We start from the raw sequence: 23,725 nt of genomic DNA, 5'->3' as shown, positions 1-23,725 counted from the left end.
CTCTGTGTTCTGGATATACTGCCAGGGTGCTCTAAGAGTTCTACATGTTTCTGAAAAAACTCCAAGTGAAGCAGATGGCTGGAAATAAGATTGAGTCCTAGTGTGTCAAAGTACATTGTCAACATGGGAAAAACTCCATGAACAATTAACGGCTGTCCCATCCTCTGAAACTGCTGTTCTGCCGAGAACAACTCAGCAATTTATGGTATTTGGCTTCCCCCTATATGTCCCAAATCCCCTCAGCACAGAGTTGATTCTGCCAAAGCCTCAGACATTAATGCCTACATCTCAAGCAGTTTCTCGCTGTTCCTCTCACTCTGCGTATTCTTCACTCCTTCCTGAACCGGGAATGCACCCTGTCTTCCTGAGCGAGCATCAAAATAAAATGTGAAGTCTTTATGTCGTAGAGATGGCAGTGTGAGCTGCAGGCCTAGGGCATGTTCTGCATGCCAGTGATAAAAAATCCAGACACAATGCAAAAGTAGAGCTCACCATGTAGTGAAGGTGGTGGGGAAACGGGGGGGAATCAAGCTGTTTCCCACACATACAGATTGGTGCTGATTTACACTAAATAACAGAACTCGCCTTCCCCCCTTTGCCACCATTACGTCTCCATCACGGTGAAGGACACACAGGTGAAGATTACCTTCAGCTGAATGGACATTATTTCTCAACACAATCCGATTTCAATTTTCTTTTCTGCTCAGCTTGTGAAAACATGCTCTTTCCTAATCTTCTTTTATGCACCTTCCTGTAACAACACCGGGGTAAGCTGAGGACCGAGGGTTTGCCTCTTCCCCTCGTCACGCGCTCGCATCTAACATCCCGACTTCCTCGTCAAGTTTCCCGGAACAACTTTTAATCACTTAAAAAGATTAAGCGTGTTCTCGGTTCTTTTTATGCAGGGCAGAGCAGAAACTGTCAACCGAAAGAGGAAGGGAATAAAAGGAAATGTTGCCTGAGGAGAAAAAGGAATCCATTCTAAATGTAAATAATTATTAATCATGTGGTCACAGCGACGTGAGCGGTGCCAGCTTCCCTGATTTGCATTTGTCAGAAGCATATGATCAGGTGGAGTTCCACCATGCCATCTAATCCAGAGGCGGTCTGGCTTTAAGACATGTGATACAGTCTTTACACTCAGCCAGGCTGCACGGGAACATTTGTTTCTTAGTGCTCGCTGAGGGGGGACTCAGCGAGAGCTGCTGTTCAGAGGCTGCCTCTCACTGGAAGGATGCAGACGGTGAAAGAAGAGATTCCACTACAGTTAATTAAGGAGCACTCCGCACGTGCCTATAAATGCGAAGGGGCAAATGAATTCAGTGTCAGTGGGAGCAGCTCCTCAAGGGGAAGCAGTGATATTTCAAAGGTGGAATTGAAAGAGCTCTAAATCTATTTCCTGACTCGGGCTTGACGTTCATTTCTGTATCACTGGACTGTTGCTATCAAAGTGTGGAGCAGGGAGGCAGAGTCAGTGGAGTTCCCTCCTCGAGCTAAATTCAGAGTTATTGGATGGGATCAACATGAGCAGCATTATGGATGGATTTATGTGATTCTGCTGAGATATTTACACACTCTTTGTTGGGTTGCTCAGGTAAGATTTTCCTCTTTCTGCTGTGGCCAAAGAAAATGAAGCATGTCATGTCGGGAGATTTAGCTTGTTTGCATAAAATTAGCAAATCATGCATTTACCATAGAAATCAGTTTGGATTTAAATGTGAATCGTGAAATCTGCACACATACTTGATCTCTGAATCATGAGGCAAATAAAATGCATTCTTCTTTTATTGCATGACATGCTTTCTTATTGATTATTGCAATTAAATTGAAGATGTTTATTCAGCCATTTAGCCATTTATTTCATCCTGAACTATTTTATCGCTACTTTAGATGGACAGTGAAGATGAGAAAGGACTAAAAACTATTCTGCGCCCAAAATATCATGAGTAGAACCTGGGGAATGCATTTCATTTATAATCCTTAACAGTGCTAATTGGTGCAAAACACATTTTTCCTTCCTGAGGTTCGATAAAAGTTTTTGTGCACTTGTCATGTCGAAATCACACCATAAAGAAATGATGTGCAAATATATCTCATGCACGTTATTCATAGGCTGTGATGTGAATGAATGCATTTAAAAGGCTGATTAATAATCCAATGCTTGTTGGCTGTTCGCGGCTGTGAATGAAAACCATCTCAGGGCTGAAACATTTTGTATTTTCTCCTTCATAGATTTCCTTCACAGCCACCCTTCTCCAATGACCAGGAGCATTCCTCGCTGTTGTTCTGTTTCTTTCTCTCTCTCTCTCTCTCTTTTTCCTTATCTAAACAGCATGGTGAAACATTACAAGGCTTTTGATTCCTATTACTGCTGTGTCACTGTCACATTATTCTGACAGATACAGAAAAGCCTCGGCAGCCAGCTGCTTGCAAAATCTTATCTTTCTTCAAGTTTGATTTTGGTTTTGAGGCAGGAGCACAGCTCAGGAGTTGAAGGGAGTCAGCCTGTCAGGGGAAATCTCTGCTGCATGGGAAAAACTCCCCAGGGATCACTCCACATTTGCAGCGTTGTGGCTCAGGGACAAGACAGGGCAAACTAGGAAGACGAAACAGTGAAGAACTCATACTTATATAATCATGCTAATGATAAATTCTGATGACTAAAAGACTTCACGGAGGAGGCCAAATACACTTTGCACAAAATCCCGAAATGTATTTGTGCTTATGAATTTATTTTGCTCGTGAGTCCAGAGGTGCACGTGTGCTGGGGGAGTTGTTGAGGTCATAGGTTGGAGTACATGATGTATTTTTTTTGACTCCACCTCTGCCGGTCCACAGCAGATGTGTCCTGTCATGTCCTGGCTGCTCTGCCTGTGCCTCTGGGTCAGCGTCACTGCCATTCAGCTGTGTCAGGCCACTTTCTACGACACCATCCAGCAGCACCATGGGACGAGGCCTGGACGAACCACCATCCACATGATCGGTGAGTCCGTGGGAGCTTTCTCTGCTGCTCCTGGTCCCGCAGATTTCTTTAAAAAAAAAAACGAAAATGAGAAGTGTTTCCTTTAAGTGTCAACTTTTCAGTTGCTGCCATCGCCCCTTGAGTACTGTTGCTGCAGCACGCTGGGTTTGGCTGCTCATGTGTTTAATTAGATTGTCACAAGCTTGGAGAAAACAACACTTTATTTTGCTCTGGGTTTAAATTTCCATCTTGGTTTTATTGCAGCAAGTCATTACATTCATTGATGTACTAGCTTGGGCTAACAAGCAATTATTTAGCGAGCGCATTGTACGGAGGTTGTTTTTCATCAAGATGTAGCCTTGATAGCATGAGAAGTTCTATACCGAAGATGACAAAGATATACGATGAATGCCTCTGCACTTTTCTTCTTGAGCTATTGCAGATGATATTCATGCTACACTGCTCCTTCTCAATTAGACCTACGCTATTGTGATCCCTGCAAAACTGCACTGAATAGAATACGGCCGTGACGTTGCGGTCGAACTTTTGTTTTCGTCAGCCGGATGTAAGCCGTGGTTGTGGTAAATAATTATGATGTCAGGATTGAGCGGAGGAGAGGAAGTCGAACGCTGTCAGAACTTCAAAGGGAGAAGTAGCTGCATGAGCGTGCAGGTCCTCGGTGTCTGTTATTTCCTCTATGCGCCGGTGCACCTCAAGCATATCAGCAAGGGGTCTTTTCAATACTCTCAATATTGTGAGTCAGAAGACTTCCTGTTCCAACACCTTCATTTCATTACTCACGTCCGCACATGTGAATCGGAGGAATGTTGAAAGGAAGGAAAAAAAAGACACTCACAAATAGGATATCTTCTGGAAAGCGGTCTCATGTCAACAAAAGGGAAATGGAATTAATATTTCAAATGTGCATTCAGGTGCCTTTTTTGGAGAAAACGAGTTCAAAGCGAACAATCCGAGTCCTCCAGGACCCTCTGCCACTAAAAGTGTAAATGTCCTGTCATTCCATTTAGCATAGTATGGCTAGTCCTCACTCCTGGATAAATGAGATGCCAGTTTTATGAGAGGAGGATGGGATGCCTGTCTGGATTGATTCTGACACTGGGACATTTGTTCTGTGCTGGGTGTTGTGCGCCTGTTGGATTGGTGGGAGGATTGGGGTTGACGGGTCATGAATTGGTGGCAAGAAGGCCATTGGTTGCAGACCACTGGGCCAATCATTAAAGGCAGCCAAATGCCACGAGTTCACGGTGACTGGCATTACCAGAGGAAATCGAGATTACAGAGGGCGGGAGATCGGTTGTGTCCTTGCCAATAGAAATTTAGATCTACGGGAGGATGTTGCTTAGCAAACCAAGCCAGTCACGTGTGATGACTTTGGGAACGGCTAAATTGCGGCCTGATCTTCGTACCCTTTGGACACACACATGCAAAATCATAGGTTGGAAATAGAAACACCTGTAGCGTGAAAAGGCACACGAGACAGGAAGATTGCAGATTTATCAGCACCATTGTGTTGCTTTCTCCAAAATGTGTTCTCAGTAATAATTCGTTTGACAGGGTATAAACCACTGTTAAAATCTGTGCGCCGAGATATTGGCAGCCTTACTGCAAAGACTGTGTGTGCAGAAGTCCATTAGCTGGATGACCCTTGAGTAGGTGCTTGTGTGCGCTCAGTGATTCGGACAAGGCGGCCCGCTTTCCAGCCTACAGCTCTACTTACAGATTGCTGCCTGCCACTCTCTCAGACACGCTCGGGGCTGTTCTCTGCCCCCCCCCGGTACAGGCAGTGTTACTCTCTGCCATATGATTCATAAGGTGCTGTATTTATTTGGTGCAAAGAGCATGAACTGTGCACAAAACAGAACAGATTGTGTTTGTCGTGCATCCGTAATGTGCCGGGGAGAGATGTTTCTTTTGGGGTCATGCGTTTCTCGACCCCTGAACATGTCCAGAGGAAGTCGCAGAAGAATTTTTCTTGTCTAAAACACTGACTTGTTAAACCGACTTGCATCAATTTTAAAAATTAATCCAACTATGAAAATATGCTTCTGCAGGTGTGAAAAATTACACATTTTCAGGACTAACACCTCAGCTTGCATGGTGTTTGTCGACGTTTCATATGTATCATATCAACGTTTCTACAATGGAGTTCAAAGGGATGCGGCGCAGACTACTGATACATGTACATGAGCTGAATTTCTCATCAGGGGGTGGAGGGGATGGTGGTGGCGTGACAGCTAGACGAGGCGAAGCAGCAGCGTGCTCCGCTGCTCAAGCCATGTTTGTGGCAGCAAAACTGGGTATTTCAAGCCAAAACATGATCTTTTCCGATCCCCTAACCAAGTGGTTAGTGGTTAGCGGTTGTAAAATAAAAAATTTAAAACTAAAGAAGGGTAAAGTTTCAACATATCCGTGGTTTGCAGCAGCATTCGTTTTAGCGATTGGGTGAAATATATGCTCACTGCAGAAGGAACAAAGGTTTATTGAATGTTTTGAGCAGCAGTCTGTTTCCAGTTGAAGAAATAGTGCCACTGGTGATGCAGTGCATCATGTGGAGGTGTTAGCAGAGAGTACGACAAAGAGTAGATAGTGGCTGCCTGAGGTGGCCTTGCTCCCTTGTGAACTCACTCCCACCAACAGTCGGCTTTGCAGGGTCAAACTGTTCATAACGGAGAGGTCATCGCTTCTCAGCACTGTGCAGATAATTTTCTTACCTTGCGGTTGCTGTAAAATGTAAAGCTGCGAGTGAACGTGCATAAAGAGATATGTTCTATATATATAAAGAAATGCACGGCAGCAGAACTGAGGATACAAGCACAAGTAACTCACTTGTAAGTATCCACTGTATATTATAATTTATTCAGACTTAAGTCATAAATACTTTACTCGGTGTGATATCCATTCCACTGTCTTCCCTCCCCTCACCCTGTTACCTACTAAGTTATAACAGCTATAGCAGCTACAGTCGACCCCCCCGCCCCCCAGCCCCCATCTAAAATGTACCTTTTCAATGTATTTTCATCGTTAAACAACTTTAGTATCAGTTTTCCTCTAATATGTGGAGTACATCTGTAGCTTCATTTCCTTCCAGAGTGAAAATACCCTTAAAATCCCTCTTGTCTCCCTTTCGGTAGCTTTAGTGAGGAGTAGAGGATCAGGGCTTTTTTTTTTTTTTTTTTCAATGCACTCCAACAAAAGAAACCACTCGCTGGTAAAGCTCACAATGAAACAAACATGAAAAATGGATTTTCGTCTGTCACAAACAAAGGTTGCATCCTCTATGCACTGTTTTAGACACTGACAATTTAATAGCCTTATATAATGCATCCTGGAGGCACATTATTTTGACATGCATCTTCCTCCTCCCCTCCCCTAGACCTCCTCTCAACCATGCTCTCGCTAGTGTCATCGCTGCTCGGCTGCAGTGCCAATGGGAAGTGGCGTGCAGCCTCAGCCCCAGGCGTCTCCACATCTGGAGCTCGGCAAAGCCACTTTGTCCTGATGTTGTTATACATGCCACTGTGACGCAGAAGCACCTCTGACCACTCTGTAAAACACCAGAAACTTCCCCTATAGCCTTCAGAGTGGATTTGCTTTGCTTTATTGGCTCTTGTAGCTCTGAGAGGATAAGCTTGTTCAGCCGGTGTCGTATCAAATATTTTACCAGAAATAAACTATTTATGTCATTGCCTTGGTTAGCCCTGAAAGAAAAATATATTCTTAAGTAAATGAATCTATAGACAATCACTGCCCTCATTATTACTGTATGCTCACAGCTACAAATAGGTTTTACATATTCCAGTATTTCCCATTTATTTCCTCTTTTTGGCTATGAATTATTCATAAGAGAGGGCTCCTCTAAGCTTGTGGATATTTGTTTAAACAGCATGTTTAATTGAAGTCTTTCAGCCAATTCTGTGCAGGGGCTATGGTTTGTGGTCACAACGCTTATATGCAAAATGAATTTCTGTGGCCCAAAGCTTAATTAATTAGCCAGCTTCCTCTCTCAAGACTACACCAGCTGTTTCCTGTCTTAGCCAGAATCCCCACGCATTAATAAAAAGGGTGTTAACGGCAAACAAAGTTCACAGCTCAATACGTATCGCAGTGCTGAGGAAACGGTTTTTACTGGGACAGTCGGGAAAACGAAAAACTACATTTCTTTCTACTTATTTTACCCTTTTGTCATGAGTTTTTACAAAGATTCCTACATCAGTACAATTAACACAAATTAGCTGCAATGCTTGTGCATTAGCTACCTTTTCAGACAGTACGGATCTCTTTGTTTTATAGTCTATGTCCATATGTACAGTATACTAAACTGTGTTACACACAGGCTATGACTGGCTGCAACCACTCACTGACTGGCACGGGCTAAACACAAATCACGGTCTCGTGGTCAGTGCAACATGGCCGTGCGCACGGCATGCAGCGGTATTTTGCTGTCAAACCAGAAGTGACCTCTGAGCTCGCACAAACATAATCCTCATCATCAGGCACGTCTCCATTTTCAGATTCACTGTCATCAAACCCAACAATATTTTAGTCCTGACAGTGTCCTGCTGCGAGTGACAAGTAACATAAACGTCCTCGTTCTTGTGTCTGTGTTAACTCACAGTGCCATGACTATACCCTCCATTACCTGTGGGCTGCATACCTGAAAAACCCACAACCACCATTGGGCAACGAGCTGATCGCAGCCACTCCAGATGATGTTTGCTATCGGACAAGTTTCAGAAGCATCCCAGAAGCAGCTTTCCGCTCTGCTGAGACTAGTCTGAGGCTAGTTTATTTTGACGTAATGCACAGAGCCGCTCGGGCCAAACATGAAGTCACACACAGGACCGACATCGAGAATGCAGAGAAGTTTCAAAATTAAACACCCCATGCAGAGTTCAATTAAATGTCATCGATAAATGCAATTAAAAAAGACAATAAAAAAAACATGCAGTTTCCATACATAAGTGCATAAAGAAAAAATGCTCAGGCAGGTGGAGGATGGAGCAAAATGTTGCAAGCAGGATGCAGCCATGCCCGTTCGAATCTCCAGCTTATGCTATGTTAAACAAAACGTCAGAACAAAACAGAGTCTCCAGCGGTGCTATTGCCTCTCTGACGCTGTACACATGCACAGCTCACAATGATAATGCTAGCAAGCTGATCTTTAGCAGTTGTAATGTTTACCATGTTCACCATCTTAACCCTAAATTCCACTGGGGAGCGTAACGACGCATCAATCTGCAAATTGCAGAGACATAATTGAGTGAAATCAATCAAACAGACAGGGTGTAATCTTGACCCCGCTGAGCTGAGTTATGCACGTAAAGGTTAAAAAATGTCAACATCAAACAGCTGTTCATGAGCCGGGTTAGCCAGGCGGACAAGTTTCGCCAACAGCTGACTCGCTGCCAAACTTTCACGGGCGGCTCTCAGACTTTTGAAGAAACGTTCAGTAATTTATGAGACGTAAACTGTAACTAGGGTGTGTTATACTAATAAGTCTTTAATTATTTGGATCATAGGATGAAGTGAACTGGAACAATTAGTGCACTAAACCAAACGCTCTGAACCAGGCGGCTCATGAGGGATACACGCAACCCAAATTAATAATATTTACGTTAGAGAACTGGCACTATGAATTGCAGCCCCTGGCCAATTGTTTCCCCCCTACCCAAAAAAACACATCATCACTGCACATAAAGGAGGCTCGCAGTTAAGAGAAAATTGCTGTTTAATAACCACTGAGAATAGTGGAACACATTTTGCCTCAGAATGGCATTATTAGTTGATGGTTTTAAACCACTTTGCCTCTGTTGTGTATGTGAAGCAGAGCATCCTCTTGGGGTCATTAGCAAGATTTTAAGCTTGTTTTGTTTTGCAGTTAGCAGCAATTTTCTAAATATGTTGTTGTGACAGCTGACATAGCTGAAGGATCGTTGCCTCCGAAACCCTGAGTCCTGATAAAAACCTTCAGTTTGCTTTAATCCAGAAATAGTCCAACACAAAGCTCAGCTATTACAGATACTGTTCTTTTTGTTGTCGTGTGCAAGCAGCAAACCAAATAAGTGCTTTTGGTAATATTAAACACTGCTGTGCAAAGTTCCTGAGCCTGCTGAACATTTAAAACTGTCTGCGGCTTCTTAAAAGAGTTTATGGATTACATTAATGTTTCATATGAATTAATGTGCGACGGCGATGTTAGGTGTAATCAGTGTTAAACTTTCATTACTGTGAATTATGCATCTGCATTAGCAGGTTGGAAACTGGGGGCGCAGTTTTAAAGAATGGGGCCACATTTGGAGAAATGAGTGAAAATGTGTTCACATTTGAATAAGCTCTACATTATTAATAGCTACATTGTTTATTCATTGTAATAAATGAACTTTCTATATTCTAAGGTCAAATAACATGATTTTTAAAAATCCCAAACAGCCCACAGCCATATACAGATTATTAAACAAGGGCCCCCCTTCCCCTCCTGCAAGACACCCACACTTTCCTTAATTATTTCATTTTGTGTCTCTTTGTGGATGTTTTGTGTCCCTTTATGGTTCTTTTTACTTGTTTTGTTCTTTTGTGTTTCTTTGTTTTCATTTCACAGCTCTATTTGAGTCCTTTTGGGTTTCTTTGTGGTTGTTTTGTGTCCATTTTTTGTTATTTTGAGTCTCTCTTTCAGCATTTTGGGTCTCTGTGGTCATTTTGCCTCTCAGTTTTGTGCTTCTTTGTGGTCGATTTGTGTCTTTGTGGTTGTTTTGTGTCTCTTTGTGGTCATTTTGCACTACTTTTTAGGTCATTCCATCCCTTTGTGATGATTTTGTGTCTCTTTTTGATGTTCTTGTGTCTCTTTTTTAGTCATTTTAAGACTCATTTTGCATTTCATTTTTCACATCTTTGTAGCTGATGTTGCTTTGTGATCATTTCACATCTCTCACCAAATTTTACCAACTGTCACTTCATGCAGAAGTTCTGGTCCAGTGGCCCTCGGCCTGTGCCCGGGAGGCCTGTCCAGGAGTACAGCCATGCTGCGGACAAGTCTGCTACCTATCACCGTCTGACTCTGGCCTGGGGGTCAACAGGGGAGCCACCCCTGGCCACCCTTCTGGCCCTGCCCCTGAATTGGACACCACTAATCTTTAGCACTATGCAGCACCATAACTGTCTGGACCTTCGACTCTTAAACTCATGACAGGATAACAGACTGCAGTAAACGTGTCCCCGACACAGTGACAGCACTTCAAAATTTCTCTTGCTTAATAACATGTAAAAAAAAAAAAAATCAATCCAAGCTTTTATCTTTTGTTCTCATTCCAGAGAATCAAAACAAGCCCTCACAATGGAAAGGAACCCACCGTCACCACACTTCACAGTAATTGCTGATGCCAGTGGTCACACGAGCCTTTGTGGGTTCATGTGTGAGCACTGTGCCTCTTTCATGCAACATAGTCTCCATAAAACAAAATCTGCTGCTAAATTAATGACGGCGTTGTGTCCCCACTTTCTGCAAATGTTATTTCCGAGAGTACAGACCTCCTTGTGTTGTGTATACTGAGGACTGATGTGCTCCCTGCCATGGTAAAAGGCTACCCCGCTGCTTTGTTATCCTGTTAACCGACATTACATGCAAGTGTTGAGACGTAAGTTCGTCACGCGGTGCTTTTGTCCCTCTCTGGCTTTTCTTCTTTGTGGAGAGTTTTCAAGGTGTGGCAGCCCTCAGGCTCTCCCTGCTCTTTAGACGACGAACAGGGTTTTTGTCACTCCGCTGTTGCCCGTTCGTGGTGGAATTTAGATGTGATTTTGAAGATTTGGTGACCCAGTTGTGAGACACGTCGTTTATTTAAATCTAGTTAAAACTGGTTCTCTGGTGACTTCGTGTGACGAACGCCCCGCCATGCCTGAATGGTGCCAGCGTGAAGAAAAACTACTTCTATTAATTCACCCTCTGTATTTGTAGTGGTGAAAACAGAAACCTCATTTCTTCATTTATGATTTTCTCAATGAAAGAAATGGGAATTATGCTTGAGAGATCATTTTATATGGCGTTGCCTTTGTGGTTCCACTAGCCTATTTTAAATGCTTGGCAGGAATATGAAATTCATTATCATTACTTAGACCTCATTAAACTGAAAAGAAGCATCTCAACTTACTAATTGGTTCCAAGGGGGAGGGTAGTATGAGAAATAAGCAAAGTAATTAATATTGGGTTTATCAGGCTCTAGTGCGGATTTCAGTTTTTCTTTCCTGCTCTAATATCTCCTTGGTGTGCCATAAGTCTTCTGGCATATTTACACTACAGATCCAATTACCTCTGCTGGAGAGAATGGTGTATGCATGTGTGAAAATATGAGCGGCATGATGGAAGGATTGACTGAAACATTTCATGTGCTTCCTCACTGGATGAAGTTAAATGTTACAATACAAAGCAGCAAGTTTTTTAATAGGTTCCTATTATGATCTGCTAATTTAACGAGGCTGTCAGTCAACTAAACACTACACTATAATGTGCAATTGAATACAGGGTGTATAGATGCTGGGAATACAGCGAATCGTGTTCTAAACCCTCCTTAAATGCAGTGAGACGTGATCAAAATGTCGATCACGTGGACGATCGCCTCTGCTGTATCATATTGAATAACTAAATAACCATCTCAGCCAATTTCAGCTTGCAGGTGTTGCATAATCATCACCAACTCCCCTCCTGAATACATGTCATACAGCCTGAGAGGTCATTTAGCCTTTGTATTATGCATTATTACACAGTTTACATGTCGCAGGCTCACTGATCAGGCCAGCAGTCGCATCAGAGGCGAGCAGCTGTTATCTAAAGGCTGCGACTCTGACTCTACTCTATCTCTGTCCCCCTTTCTTCTCCCTGAGTGTGACTCTTTCATCAGAGCAGACGATCTGAAATTATGAAATACCATTTCTGGACATTTGCCAGTTGGGAAAAAGAGGCTAGAACGAAGGACAGGAACAGCTTGACATTTAAAAATGAATGACATCTCGCTGACAGAAGACATATTTTTACCTTGTAATTTTTCTGCTCGCACATTTTCAAAGAACCCAGGCGTCGAGGTAGAACAGGATAAAGCAGATAGAGTGCTTTTGTTTATGTGTGTTTAATGGACATGAAAGCTGCTGCTGTACAGTGCGTCGCTGTCATGCTCAACAAGCCACACATCTCCACCGTAAAAACCAAATAACCACGGGTGTTTTTCTTGTGCACGTCTTCCTCGCTGAGAATCAGAATAGCATTTAATGCCCTTGATCAGGACCAGTCTTACAGCGTCCTGGGCCTGTGCTGCGTGTGACAACAGAGACGACAGGCTTTGTGGCTCACATGCAAATGCGAAACCCATTCCCTGCTACTCGCCGCTTCCTCCGGTCCATGCACTTTTCATGCATCTTAAAACAACAGCAGCTCTGCTCTGCGAGTAGTCTTTTTGCATTTCAATAAAGTATCACCCATCTTTGGCCCACTGCACAGGACCAATCTTTCGGCCTCCTTGTGTGACGCCCTGTCAGAACTGCCAGCCATATTTCATGAATTTCGATGCTTTTGTTTGTCATGGACGGTGCTTTTTCTGAGTAGCAATTGGTAGGTTTCTTGGCTTGCAAATTGTTTTGATTCCTCGCTCCCCACCAGGCACATGCACCCACCAATGTAAACTCGGAACACACGCACGTGCATTAAAATTTGGTTTGTTAAGAAAACAGCATCCGAGGCGCTTCCCGAACACTGTTAATACTCAAAGTTCACTCCGGGGTTTTTTAATTGTTCACACCAACATGCAAATCCTCTGCATTTCCTTCAGCCTACAAAACAAATTTGTCTTTTATCGAGCAGTACGCCACTCACTTTCACCCCAGCATTTATGTTGAGAATAACAACAGTACTACAGGGACTTCAGATGTTTTCACAGAAGGCAGGGAAAACAAAATAGTCACTCAATTTGACACCATGCCGTCACATATTTTGTGCCTCTCACTGTCTTCCATCTGCATTAATTTGACATTCTCTAATCTGCCGCTCCCATTTCCTGTCAGCGACAGAACTGCTGTAGCCCGCTGGCTTGGATGTCTGCAGAGAGCACGCAGAGAAAGTGGAGCCTATTATGGGTCACCTTGGATGCATTTCCCATTAAAAGGTGACAGGCATGCTGCTCGTGCACACGGACTGCTGTGGTTTGGAGATCGGGGCCTGCAGTCTCTTATAAATGACTTTTAAGCTACAAAATAATTAACCACAGGTAATACAGGATCTGGATTTGCAGGTACATGGACTCTGAGCTTGTGGGGGGTTATTTAGTTGTCACACGGTCATCAAGATATATCGTCACACGGCACTTAAATGTGTGTGTGAGTGTGCACACTCGGCACACACAGTGCCACTGGCTGCCAATCACTCGAATCCAGAGTCCCAGGAGAGAGACAGGTTACCTGCTAAATTGAGTCCCTTAGGCTTTTGAGTCGGTTTGTATATGGAGTGTAACAGTGAGTACTCCCGTTGCTATGCTGTATCTGTTAAACTCACATATTTCACTTGGAATCGGTTTTACCCAAATGATAGACCGTGTTCAGAATCCCTCTATAAATTGCACATATAGCATTTTTTCATGTACGCACTGTGTCGAACGCCTGGAACAGACGGCAGAGGAGCGTTGCCATTCACACAGTATACTTGGTATCAGCGTCTCCAGAGACAAGCACACAGTCTGGGCTCATTATAGCAGACAGCGAGTCATTGCATACTTATTGCGTAGTGACATTTCTATTGAGACAGACTGACCATTTTCTTCTGCGCAATGGCTGTTTCATCACGTCTGAAGAACCATTTACTGGTCCCACATGAACCCTGCACACATTCATTAGACAAGCAGAACCGCAGATCCACAGAAATTCAGAATCAGCACTGCACGTTCATGTCACGCACGATTTGACAGCGTTCGCCTTCACCCAGGCTTGCTGTCCATAACTCATCGGATTTTGATGCAGCGTTGTTGGCTTCCAGCATGACTCATTGTGCTGTGGACTCAACGGCACTCTCTCCATCCAGCAGCTGAGACACCGCTCATGGCAGGTGTTGTCATTTTGTGTAGATAATAGCATTAGAGTTAAGTGCTCTGACAAATTTCCATGTGATAAACTTGAACAAAGCAGATCCCTCTGTGAGAAGTTGGGTAGAGTGCCAGAGGGTTTGCTGGGTTTCAAAAAAGCCATTTTACTCTCACTGTTAAATACATTTTACAGCGACTGTCAATACAGTGCTACATCTTAATTTTCAGACATAAAAGAAGAATAGACAAAGAAGAGAGTAGAACAGAAAACAGAAGACCCAGACAGACAAATGAGGTCAAGATGAGTCCAGACTTCATCTTAAATGAGCGTTTTTTCCCATATTTCTTTTGCTCTCATATCAAATAGTATACTTCCTGTTATTATATAAGAGACAAAATCACTATTTGGAAAACAAGTGCACATATAGCCCATGTTCCTATACAACAGATGTCATTAGTCCTTTAATGTAAAACCTATGCTCATGTTTTTCTCACTTTGGAAGAATTGGTACAGTAGACAAAAGAGACTGAGAGCTTGCCATAGCTTCAGATGACGAGAAAGTCACAAGATGGGCCTATTATACAGTATATAATGACTTAAGTGAATGCTAATAAACCCTTTGAAACATCAAAATCACACAATAACACAGACAAACTAACCAATCCAGGCAGCGGAAGACAAGAACCTCCTGTTCTATAAGGTAAAATTATTCTTTTTGTCAAAGGGGTTTTGTTGGGCCGCATCTTTGGAGAGAACGATATTAGCTGCATCACTTCCCGTGGGAAACGGCTGTCTGACGGGAAGGTAAAGCGGTGAACATAATGTACACTTAAACCAATACTGATTTTTTTTAGGTGGCTAAAATATGTGTTGCTGTTGCCTCCAGTCTACAGCAGTACTTTGTTTAGTGTCGGTACTCCTGCTGCCTCTCCAAACTGGACCTCATACAACCCCACTTAAATTAATCCGAACTATCCCTTTGACATTTTTAAGATAAAGCCTGCAACTGGAAATGTGCAGTTTGTAAGAAGTGGACATTTAGAAGATGGTGAGGGAAGATGATGTCGGATTGCATTATGGGGAATGTAGGATCCAGTGTTTGGGGAGTTTGAGGAACTCAATATCTCAGCCTCTGCTGCACATATTTTAACATTCTTTTAAAAATCTATACATATTTTAATTATATATGTGTGTGTGTGTGTGTACGTGTGTGCGTGTGTGTGTGTGTGTGTATATACATACACATATATTTATATATATATATATATGACACAAAGGCTAAATTTATGTTTATACTCATATCATACACCGCTAAAAAGCTGAGTCTCATGAATCGGCTGACGCAAACAACTTCAAGAAGCAAACACAACAGGATGCACAATAAACAGCAACAGCAGAGAAACAACCATCTAAAATTCAGGCAACATTGAGGCAACTCGTCTCTCTGGTGATCCACAGATCAACAACACTCCCACAAAAACTGTCTGGTAACATCAACAAAGACCCACACGATCCACTGCAGCAAAAATATTTAGTCCAAAACATGATGATAATCCACTGAAAGGTGTTTTCTCCTTTCAAATTAGCAGATGATGCACTCCTCTTCCCCGTTTTCCAGTTACAACTTCCGGAAAAGTAAGGAGAAGGGCACCTTGTCTCCAGTTACTCGTTTGACCAATCACAACCAGGTTTGCAGATGAATGGTGCTTCGATCAGCCAATGAAATTCTGAACATGCCGATATGCCACTTCATTGAGTTATTCACAATTTTGATCACCTCAAATAAACATTTTCAGTGATAATAGCGATATTACACACAATTTGAACCGGTTAGTATAGTAAATGGTATCAATATAAAGATATATAGCCAAAATATAGGTATGGATACCTTAATTATGAATATAGATGGCCATAGATTTCATGAATATAAATATGGATATTTATTCAGATAAATACATATGAAGCTAATTTTTTAGAGAGTGCCTAAATATACCGTGAGAGAAAACATGAAAATATTCAGTCTCTGTGGTATTGTCAGCAGTTATTGAACTTGGATTAGACAAAGGCCTCATGCTGTGGTCAATAGAGTCATCTGCAAGCGCCTATTTGCAAAACTCTTCCACTTCAGTGTGTTCAAACTTCTATTATTCACTGCCAGTAGCACTTACAGTGATTCGGTTGTGGATTAAAGTGAAGAGTGTTACCTTTCAAATGAGAGCAGAACCATGCATGTACTCCTCATGGTTCAAGAACAGCTATCAATTTACTTTGGTTACGCCTTTGAGAGGCCATCTAGGCTAATTTTCACTGGACTGGTACTGAGTACAGTAACTGAATGTAAATGATACATAAAACAAATCAACAAAGCAGTTATGTAATTTTGCATGTACTTCAGTAACTATTTCTTGAATGAACACGCAATCGTGGCAAAGCGCCTTTCCAATTAAAATGCCTGAATTTGGTGATCATTATTAAGATGGCGCTCATGTTGAATTCACAATAGTTCATAAAAGTGGGACGTGACATCTGTAACCATCAAATTCATGATGAGTCCAATCCAAGACCAAGTCAAGGCGCAGAACGAGTGCAGACGAGAGCGAGAACAGAAAATTTGGACTGTGGACCGCAACATGAACACATCAAACACTCATTGTTCTCAGGGAGGACTTTTTTTTTCTTCTGCAGGCGGAACAGACCAACAACAGAGATCTTAACACAGAAAATAAATCAACATAAGAAACTCAAACATCACCAGGAACAAATCACCCTCGACAACATGTCAGAACCCCCACCTCACATTTTTTTTAGCTCTTTCAGAGGTGAGAAGGAGCTCGGCCCTGTCGGGTGCAGGTTGGAGGCGGTCGCCTCGTTTCCTGACAGCCGCTGTTTCCTGGCTCAGAGTAATGAAGAGGCAGGAGCACAGAGCATGGCAGCAAAAAACAGGGCAGTTCTGACTGAGACCCCCTGCTTTCTGTGTGACCTCTGCCCCGACGAATGGCAGATTCAGCGTGACCCTTGTTCCGCATCAATCAGCCTGTTGCTGGAGAGGCAACACAAACACACACACACACACACACACACACACGCATGCACATATTTGTACTTCTGTACTGGACCCTGACTGTCATTCAACACTCCCCAGGCTCTGACCCTAACCTTAACCATCACAACTAAATGTCTAACCCTAGATCCTACCTGAATCCTGACCTAAACCTAAACCTAAACCCAACCTAACCATTAAGACCAAGTCTGAACCCTCAAACAACCCTTTGAAGGTCTGTCCTCACTTTCCAAAAACGTCTAGAGTTTAAACTGGTTCTCACAAACATAGAAGTACAAGTGAACATGTACATACACACACAAAGCTGGGTTTCCATTGCTTTTGGGGACGTTGCATAGTCAGTACACAGTACATTCATTTCCTTACCTTAACCTTGACCTTGACCTTAACCTTAACCTTAACCTTAACTTAAACCTAACTTTACACGAGCCTTAACCCAAATCTTCACCCTAAAATTTAACCATTCACATTATGGGGACTTGAATTTGTCCCCATAAGGACAGTGAGTCCCTGCAATGTCACTGTGTAGACAGATTTATGTCCCCACTACATGAGTAACACACACACACACACACACACGCACGCACAATGAAGCCGTTTTGGAGACTGACTTTGTTCATAGTCACTGATAATAGGGGGAAATGGAAATACAGAAAACAATTATACCCTTGCATGGCTCCAGCCTTCACCTGATGAGAGCGTTCATCTCCAGCCATGTTTTCCTCCCTCTCCCACTGAAATATTTATAATGCAAAGACGGGGTTTCGGAGCATGCAGCGTGTTGTACTCACAGGCTGAAACCATGGGTGAACTTGAAGAGCGCTCATCAGCGTTGCAAAGCTTTTGTTTAAAGGTACCCGGTACACCTGCCAGCTGGAAGTACCACGCTGATTTGCATTTTTATTTGATTTTAATGTATTCTTCTGAGGTGATGATTTCCAAATATAGAGTATCCCGATTCTTTGCTCTGTTTGCTAGCAACAAGCACTGCAAGTTAATTCTGTTGAGTAGTGTGTTTTTAATAGATCAAAGAGGAAATCTGGGGCTGTCTTATGCAATTAAGGAGATGCATTAAGAAGAACAAACCCCTGTGGGCTGTTGTTTTCAAATGATGCCCCACTGCTTCCACTGGTACATCACGATTAACGTTGTGCAGACATGCCCTTTTGTTGAGTGCATCAGACAGCAGGCAACATTCTCCCAGACCCACTACAAGATCTGGATATTTTTCAGTTAAAAACCAAAGGCTGTTGATGTTTTCTGAGACACAGGAATCGAGATAACCCCCAGAAACCCAACGCACTTGGCAAGACGCAGTAAAAAGACAAGCTCTCTCAATTATATCCTCCCTCTGCATTGAAATTTGGCTATTAATTTTAGTTTCTTAAAACTCACTTATCCAATCAACAGCTTGACATTCGATCTGTTTAATTAATGCCTGTCATTTACCTCAGCACGAGCAGATTTACAAGTAGGCCCTGCACACATACTTTATATCCACTCTGGAGAAACACTGAGTCGCGAATGAAGTGCAATCAACTTCATCACAATCTAATTCTGACTTCTCTTGAGGTTTGATACGCATAAGAGAAGATGATGATCTTTTTTTCCTCGAAAGCAATGTGGTAGAAATTGAGAGAATCAAGCGTGAGACGAGACCACTGATCTGCTTCCATCCACCGGGTCAAGTGTTGGTTAATCCCCTCAGGTGCTCACATGATGGCTCAATTATATCCAGAAATTGACACACAACTCTCTCTGTGTCCTTTTTGAAGTTAAGCTACCTCGTGGCTTCGTATGGCTCATTTAAAATTGTGGACTGCACAAATATTCTACGCAACGCAACGATATCCACAGTGACGATTGGCTGAAAACTGCTGCTTGTGATCCCAAACGACCTGTTTGAGACGTGTGATTTAAAGCCAAACAATAACACTTATACACATTTTAGAAGTGATTAAAGTATTTGCGATAAACAGAAAAATATTTGGAATAATTTTTGCATATTTACCATTTTAGCCATTGCTTTCCTTTGATTTACATAGTTAGTGAACTGAACATCCTTGAGTTTTGGACTACTGGATGAATAAACAAGCAATCTTCATACTGGATTAATTAAGAAAATAATCTGCAAATTAATCTATAATGAAAATAACTGTTAACAATCTTAACCCCTCCTGTGAAGCTTCCATAACTAGTGTTTAAGCAGCTAATAAATGCTTGATAACACTGTTTCATGCAGCTGCGGACCAAATCTTTTACTGTGTTATAAAATCTCCAATATTCACATGTCTGGTTTTGTCCGACCAACAGTCACACTTTCATTTAACCCCCATTACTCTGCATTTCTAACCTCTTCCATTAACACATATTTTACATTATTACAAGTGTGTTTTCCTGTATAATCACTGTACACCAGCTTCCACTAGTGCGCACAGAGGGCATTTAAGTAGGGGACAACGCGGGTAAAGTGTGTTATAAACCACTTATTAACATACTGCTGAGAAACACTAAATAGGGGGAGGGGGTAAGAAGATAAAGTGTTAATCAAATGCCAGACGTTTAATTATGAGTGATATAAAAACACAGATGAGCCACAACATGGAACATGGAACAAGCTGGAATTATTTTTTCTTGATTAAAGAACTAAAATGATGAACTGATGCAAAAACTGATGCAAATGATCAATTTATCAATTAGTCGACCTCTTGCTTCAGTTTACATATCATTATATATGCTTACGTCTATATCATATGTTTCCAATCATTACAAATCTGCTTATATACCAGCTATGGATGCATCATAGAATGAGTTATAAAGGCGGAATAATATCTGCTGTTATTGTGTATTATTAGTCGTTTATGTGCTGCTAATAAAAGCTAATTAGGGTACACTGACTTAAGAACGACTTAATTTCCACAACTTGGCTTTCATATTGATTGAATTATGCAGTGATTCAATGTCTGTAAGGAACTGCTCTGCATGTGGGGGGGCCTCCCAAACTAAGACATTCAAATGTGGTAAAGGGATGTATGCAAATGTAGCCACGACACATTCCACAAACCCTCACTTCATTGTCAAACATTACTTCAAATCACTTTGCTGGCAAAATACCGGCTACTTTCCCCCCTCTCTCAGCTCTTTCTCTCTGCAACCTCCTTGATCTTGTGTCACGCTGACGGGTGTAATTGTCAGACGGTCCTTTGCTGCACAACTCTCATATGTGGAGAGTCTGAGCGCAGTGGGAGGGAGAGGCCAGCGGTTGAGGTGGGTCGAGTCCGCTCGGTCCGGTCCTCTCATCCTTCAGGCCACCGTCAGTAGTTTGGTGATAATTGCATGGTGTTCATATTCATGATAACCCTGAAGCCGGCCTCTCCTCCTGCGAATACTCTTTTTTTTCTTTCTGCCCGCTCTCACACATCTCTTCATCATCATCATTTTGCATTCAACAAGCTTCAGGGGCCTTTGCTCGCTCAAAGCGTGTAAAACGCAATTATTCTTGTTTACAGCAAACTTGTGTGATGTTTTACAGTTATTTGACTCTGTGAAATAAACCTGTGAATAGAAAGAGTTTATAAATTTGGACTATGTAGATTAAGCATGACGTTCATGCCATTAAGGTAACTTTGAGGTACATTTCAGGTATTCAAAATTCTAACCCTGAGTCCAAAGAAGTTAAAAAAATATGTAAACAAACTGTGTTTACTGACAACAGTTTTATAAAGTGTTTCTGAGCCCATGTATTAATCTCCTTTATCCAATCATGTCTTCACAAAGTGGTGCACCTCGCGCCATCCTCGCTTGTGAACGACCGAGCCTTTCCAGGATGCTCCTTTCATACCCAATCATGATACTATCACCTGTTACCAATCAACCTGTTTACCTGTGGAACGATCCAAACAGGTGTTTTTGGATCATTCCACAACTTTCTCAGTCTTTCGTTGCTCCTGTCCCAACTTGTTTGAAACATGTTGCTGCATCAAATTCAGAATAAGCAGATATTTCCAAAAATCAATGAAGCTGATGAGGTGATGAAGTCTTTGTACTGTTTTCAATTGAGTATCTGTCAAAAAGGATCAGCAAATGATCACATTCTGTTTTATTTGTGTTTATGTCCGACCTTTTCTGGAGTCGGGTTGTATGATCAGAATTATTGATGTGGACAAAGTATTCAGATCATTTACTTAAGTAAAAGTACCAGTAATCCAATGTAAAAATACTCTGCTCACAAGATAAATCTCTGAGGTGGTGAGATGATCAACGGGAGAGGAAACAAAGGTCTGCTACAGACATTTGACTTTATTTTTGGGACATGCTGGATAATATGTACAGGTATTTAAATAAATTGGATAAGTTGAGGGGGGAAATGTGCTTTTTAATGAGGGTTCTAAACCAAAAAGGCTGAGAAGCACTCTTTTAATCTTTAACAATCATATATTAAATCTTAAACAGCAAAGTAACTCATAACTACAGCTGCTGGATTAATTTAGGTTAGATCAGAAAACTGTGAGAAAGGTCTATTGAGTTTCTCAGAAACCAAGATGACATCCTCAAACGTCTTTTTTCATCTGACCAACAGTCCAAAACTCAAAGATAGTCAGTCTACAATGATACAGAAACTGAGGAGAAACCAGAATACTTGAACAAAGAGAATGACTCAAACAATAAATCAATAATAATAATAGTTTTTGATCAATTTTCAGTGAATCGGCTGATTGTTACAGCTCCTGCTTTCTTTTTGAAATGCAGTGAAGAAAAAGTATAAAGTAGCATAAAATAGGAAAGTACAAGTACCTCAAAATGGTACTTAGTTACTTCTCACCTCTGATCACAGTCTATGTTTAGCCACAAACGTCCACACAGTGACATGTTCAGATGTTCTCAGGAGGCAAAATGTGTGTGTTTGATCACCGCTGAGATGCTGACTTAATGTAGTTTGTCTGGTTTTTTTTCTTCTTCCTTATCAGAGGGGGGCACATGTGAAGTAATTGCCGCTCACAGATGCTGTAATAAGAATCGCATTGAGGAGCGGTCACAGACAGTCAAGTGCTCCTGTCTGCCAGGGAAGGTGGCTGGAACCACTAGAAACAGACCTTCATGTGTCGACGGTGAGTATTTCTGCAGATAAAACATCAGGTTTTACTACAAAGCTGTCTTGAGGTTGCACGAAGAAAAATTCTGAATGTGCTTGCAGCGCAGGAAAAGGATGATTTCCATTTTTACATTTAATTCAGCCAAACATGATGCCTGATTATTCAGGAAGAGAAACCCTGCCAGACATACCTGCTATGTTTTGTGCAGAGATTTGTTCAAATAAAAGCCTAAGTCACCCATGCAATGCCTTGTCCCAGATAAGATTAACATTACCTGGGATAATGTCACATCCAAATTCGGTTGCTGACAGACAGCGGAAGGCATCTGCAGGGGTGAGCTTTACTCCAGCAGCAGACAGTCAAATGTAGCACACCTCAGGGAAGAGTAAAGAAATAAAGGCTAGCATAAAGCTGCAGAGGAAAATGGCTGTTGATTACATATGTACCTAGTAGATGTTTCATAATGGTTTTATATATGCTTTGACAAATGTCTGCTACAAGGGCTCGGTCCCTTACAAAAAAAAAAGGATTTGGTGCTCAGGTCTGACACAACTAAAACACATATTGGCTTGAGGAAAACCTCTCACCTGCAGCTTTTCTCTTAAATCCTTTTGCAAATATTCCTGCAGTCTGTGCGCGGACTGGGGGAATTAGAGGTCCCTCGATGTCAGCTCTGACAGATTCTTTTCCTCTGTCACACATTACAAACCATTTACTGTCTACTTACCCTGTATTTAAGGCAATTTTCTCTGCTGACGGCAGAAATGTGGCGTGCATTAAAGTCAAGCCGCAGTCACACCTACCGATCCACTCACTCATTGAAAAGCCTCAGTTCCACCCTCTGCATAACTGCGTTTAATAAAGAAACCACATTGTAATAAGCCATAGTTTTATCTGACGCACACACACACGTGACGCACACAGCCCGGTTACTTACTGCCACCTTTGACACGTCCGATAATTAGCCCGCCTAATGGCCATATATCTGGACACTGTGAGCTGTGCTATCTGGCTTTGCAGTCTGTTAGCAAGCTACCTGTCTCACCAGTTCTCTTGTCTTTGTTGCCTGTAGCCTCCATAGTAATTGGGAAGTGGTGGTGTGAGATGGAGCCTTGCCTGGAGGGGGAGGAATGCAAGACGCTCCCTGACAACTCGGGCTGGATGTGCTACGCCGGCAACAAGATCAAAACCACAAGGGTAAGATAACCTCTCTTGACCGCGGGAAACAAGGCGTTATAGCAGAACAGTGGGAGAGAAATTCACAGCGCTGCCACGCTCGCTGTGGCATCAGCCAAACAGCATAGCTATCGGAACTGAATTTCGCTGCAAATTGACTTGTTAACAACACAGACTAACCTCTCAATTTCCCCCCTTTTTTTCTTGTCAGAACACTCAGCCATACACAACATCAACGTATTAACACTTTGCGGAAAGGATGCGAGGGAACGCCTCTGGTGCAAAGGTTAATCTGCAGGTCAGCCTCTTCATTTACACTGACACGGCGATATGCTAATTAATTTCCCTCAACTGATCCAG

At 42.2% G+C, this 23,725-nt stretch overlaps 1 protein-coding gene across 1 annotated transcript; it reads left to right on the top strand.

Annotated features, from left to right (window-relative positions):
• Nucleotides 1-1,533: 1,533 nt before the first annotated feature.
• On the top strand, nt 1,534-23,609 carry LOC121613125 (chemokine-like protein TAFA-1). The gene is made up of 5 exons (XM_041946411.1): nt 1,534-1,594; nt 2,842-2,983; nt 22,064-22,204; nt 23,262-23,386; nt 23,577-23,609. The coding sequence occupies exons 2-5, from the start codon at nt 2,842-2,844 to the stop codon at nt 23,607-23,609; spliced, it is 441 nt and encodes a 146-aa protein (XP_041802345.1). The 5' UTR covers nt 1,534-1,594.
• The last annotated feature ends 116 nt before the right edge of the window (nt 23,610-23,725 follow it).

This window comes from Chelmon rostratus, chromosome 10 (genome assembly GCF_017976325.1).
Source record: "Chelmon rostratus isolate fCheRos1 chromosome 10, fCheRos1.pri, whole genome shotgun sequence".
NCBI lineage: Eukaryota > Metazoa > Chordata > Actinopteri > Chaetodontiformes > Chaetodontidae > Chelmon > Chelmon rostratus.
The sequence above is the reverse complement of the archived record's forward strand: the minus strand, read 5'-3'. Positions and strand labels throughout refer to the sequence as shown.